Source organism: Poecilia formosa, unplaced genomic scaffold (assembly GCF_000485575.1).
Source record: "Poecilia formosa unplaced genomic scaffold, Poecilia_formosa-5.1.2 Scaffold94, whole genome shotgun sequence".
NCBI lineage: Eukaryota > Metazoa > Chordata > Actinopteri > Cyprinodontiformes > Poeciliidae > Poecilia > Poecilia formosa.
The window spans coordinates 540,604-543,293 of NW_006800033.1; the positions used below are offsets into that span (position 1 = coordinate 540,604).

General features: G+C 42.8%; 1 protein-coding gene across 2 annotated transcripts in view; it reads right to left on the reverse strand.

Moving 5' to 3' along the window:
• Window positions 1-1,423: 1,423 nt before the first annotated feature.
• LOC103142163 (melanoregulin) overlaps window positions 1,424-2,690 on the reverse strand; it is a 4,326-nt gene continuing 3,059 nt past the window's right edge. For both annotated transcript variants that reach the window (XM_007558061.2, XM_007558062.2), the window contains exon 7: window positions 1,424-2,534. In XM_007558061.2, coding sequence (XP_007558123.1) covers window positions 2,340-2,534 — 195 coding nt within the window. In that variant the 3' untranslated portion in view covers window positions 1,424-2,339. The remainder of the gene's footprint in view (window positions 2,535-2,690) is intronic.

Consider the following 2,690-nt stretch of genomic DNA (forward strand, 5'->3'; position numbering starts at 1 on the left):
ATATGCTGCAGTGGCCCTCGGTGAAATTGAGTTTGACACCCCTGCTCTAGCTGTACTTTACTTTTGTCATAAAATACTTTTGTTTTCTGTCCATGTATTCTGGAAACATTTGTCAAATCTGAAGTCCACAGTAGAATAAAATGTCAATGTTAAGCTTTAAAAACTCAGCGAAGTTCATACAAAATGTCACAAAACTAGCCAACTGTATATTTAAGTAGATAATCTACAAACTTTTTAGACTGATGATGTAAGTCACCTAAGAGCAGGAAATTTCAAAAATGCCAGGCAAAGACAGTCTGTTCATTTGTGCTTCTTATTTTTGGTGAATGTCCTCAGGCTCAATCCGCAGGACATCGGATGGCCTTTGTCTCTCTTGTATGAGTCATCCTACGCTAATGAAACAAGCGGCGTGGAGTCTCTGTAAAGGTGAGCGAAAACAAAGTAAAACCTGTCACAGCCGTCAAGCCCCCCACCCCGTCTCCAAAGATCCTCGCCCCTGCATCCGCAGCAGTCTGGGCTCAGCGAGGGAGAACTTTGTGTTGTGTAACATCGCTGCCACGGCTTCTGCGAAGTGACATTCAAATGAGCCGTCACCGACGGGGACAGAGAGTGGGAGTGAGGAACAAGCTCAGGCCCGGGCAAAATATTGTGAGAGCACGTTAGATGTTGTTGTGACCGAGGAATGAGTTTGGGAGGACAGCCACCAGCCTCCATACCCTGACACAAAGTGCTGGGCTAATGGAGAGATAACTCTGTGGAAAGTTAACTTCACACCGATCCCTCCTCCCAATCGCTCCAGCTTTCTATCAGTGGTCATCAGGCTGCCGCTGTGATCAAACAGGTGCCTTCTCCGGAGTGTCCCTCTTATGTAACATCAAGCAGCTGATTGACAAAAACGCTATCGTCGCCATGCAGATTGCAACTCAACCGGACCCCAGAGGGATGGCCACACGTCAGACAGACAACACCGGATCAGGGCAGAACAGAACCAGCCAAGAGAAGACAACAGCAGGGGCCACGTGCGGCTGCAAGAAACCCAACGTTTCAAATTCAAACGAAAGCCTTTCAAAAAGTGTTTATACCTCTTGCACCTTTTGACAATTCCCCATATTGTTGGGATTGTCAGTGAGTTTTGCAAATTGTCTCTCAAAACCTCTGAGGCTGAGATTAAACACGGTTTGGTTTTATTTAGAGGTATCTGATTAAAGTGGAGCCTGCACTCTTCTGTGTTGGTCTATGGCATAAAATCTTAATAAAACTTGTTGATGCTTGTGATTCAAAAGTGGTAAAATGTGAAAATGTTCCAGGCGTGTGAATGGCGGTATTGTCATGCCGTTCAAGGCAAAAATGTTCATCATTTTAGACTAAAGTCTAAAGTTAGGCCAACAAACTAACATGTGATTCTGCACAAACAAGAGGCTTTAGGCAGAAACTTTTATTCAATCATGAACAAACACAAGGACTTACACATGTGCTTAGATGTTTTTCACATTTTCCATAGCTTTTTGGAAGGAAAAATACCCTCCCACACACATCACCTGAAGGCCGTCTCAGTCACACACATAATCGCTTCAAACCGTTCAACATACAGAACTGATAACGCAATTTTCATCTTCTTTTTCCAATTTAATCTGAAACCAAATGCAGACTTCAAACAAGTGCTGATCAAATAAACAGAAATAATCCATGTTAATTATTTATTTAAAAACTGTGACATTAGATAGCTCGACTGTTTATCCAGTGTTTGCACGAATCATGTGATTGACTGGAAGTGCTGATAATCACAGGACAAAAGATAAAGGGGCTGTGCTGAAAAAAATCATTGCTACCCTGAAGGTTCTCAGCAAGTGAACAATGAACACGCTTTAAACTCCGCGGAAGGGAGAAAAACACTCTCACAGCAAATTATATTTAACGTTTCTGGAATTCTGTAATCAATCTTTCTTATTGGCGCCATGTCTTTCACATTTTTTTCTCCCATTATCTCCTCCACTTTTCTATCATCACATCTTTGCCTTCGTTGTGCATCGGTAATTTTTCAGGAAGAAAGTGACGCTGCCCCGTCATGCAGCTCGGCTAAATAAGCGCTATTAAAAAGTGAAACTTAAGGATTTTGTCGACTGTTTAAATTTCAAAACATTTAAACAGTCATTTGGAAGAAAGAAAACAGAAATGATTTAACCCTTGAAGTTAGGGCAGAAGAAGAAGATATTCAGCCTGCAGCAGCAAAAACTGATATCGAGGCTTCAGCCGCCTGAAGGTAATCAAGATTGATGTCTACTGCCCCCTGGCTGCTGTCTGTCATCACTGCAAGCCAGCAGACCTCATTGGATCAGTTTTTAATCATCTTTTTCACTGTCGTCCTCTTCGTCGTCGTCATTGCCACGTCCGTTCATGGCCTCGACCCTGGCCAGCAGCAGCGGCAGGTTTATGGCCAGGCCCGGCATCTCCTCGTCAGAGTCGTCTTTCGGAGGGTAAAACCGCCTCGCCTTGGCCAAGAAATCTTCACCGATGTCGAGGTAAAGGAGGCGATCCTGCAGAGGTGAAGACAGAGCAAGGTGAACGATTTACTGCTATAAGCTACCACTTACAACAAGTATAATATAATTATTTCACATTATTTCTTTTTGCATTTTACACAATTAGTATGACCAGACGTGCTTTATCTTATATATATACATATATACATA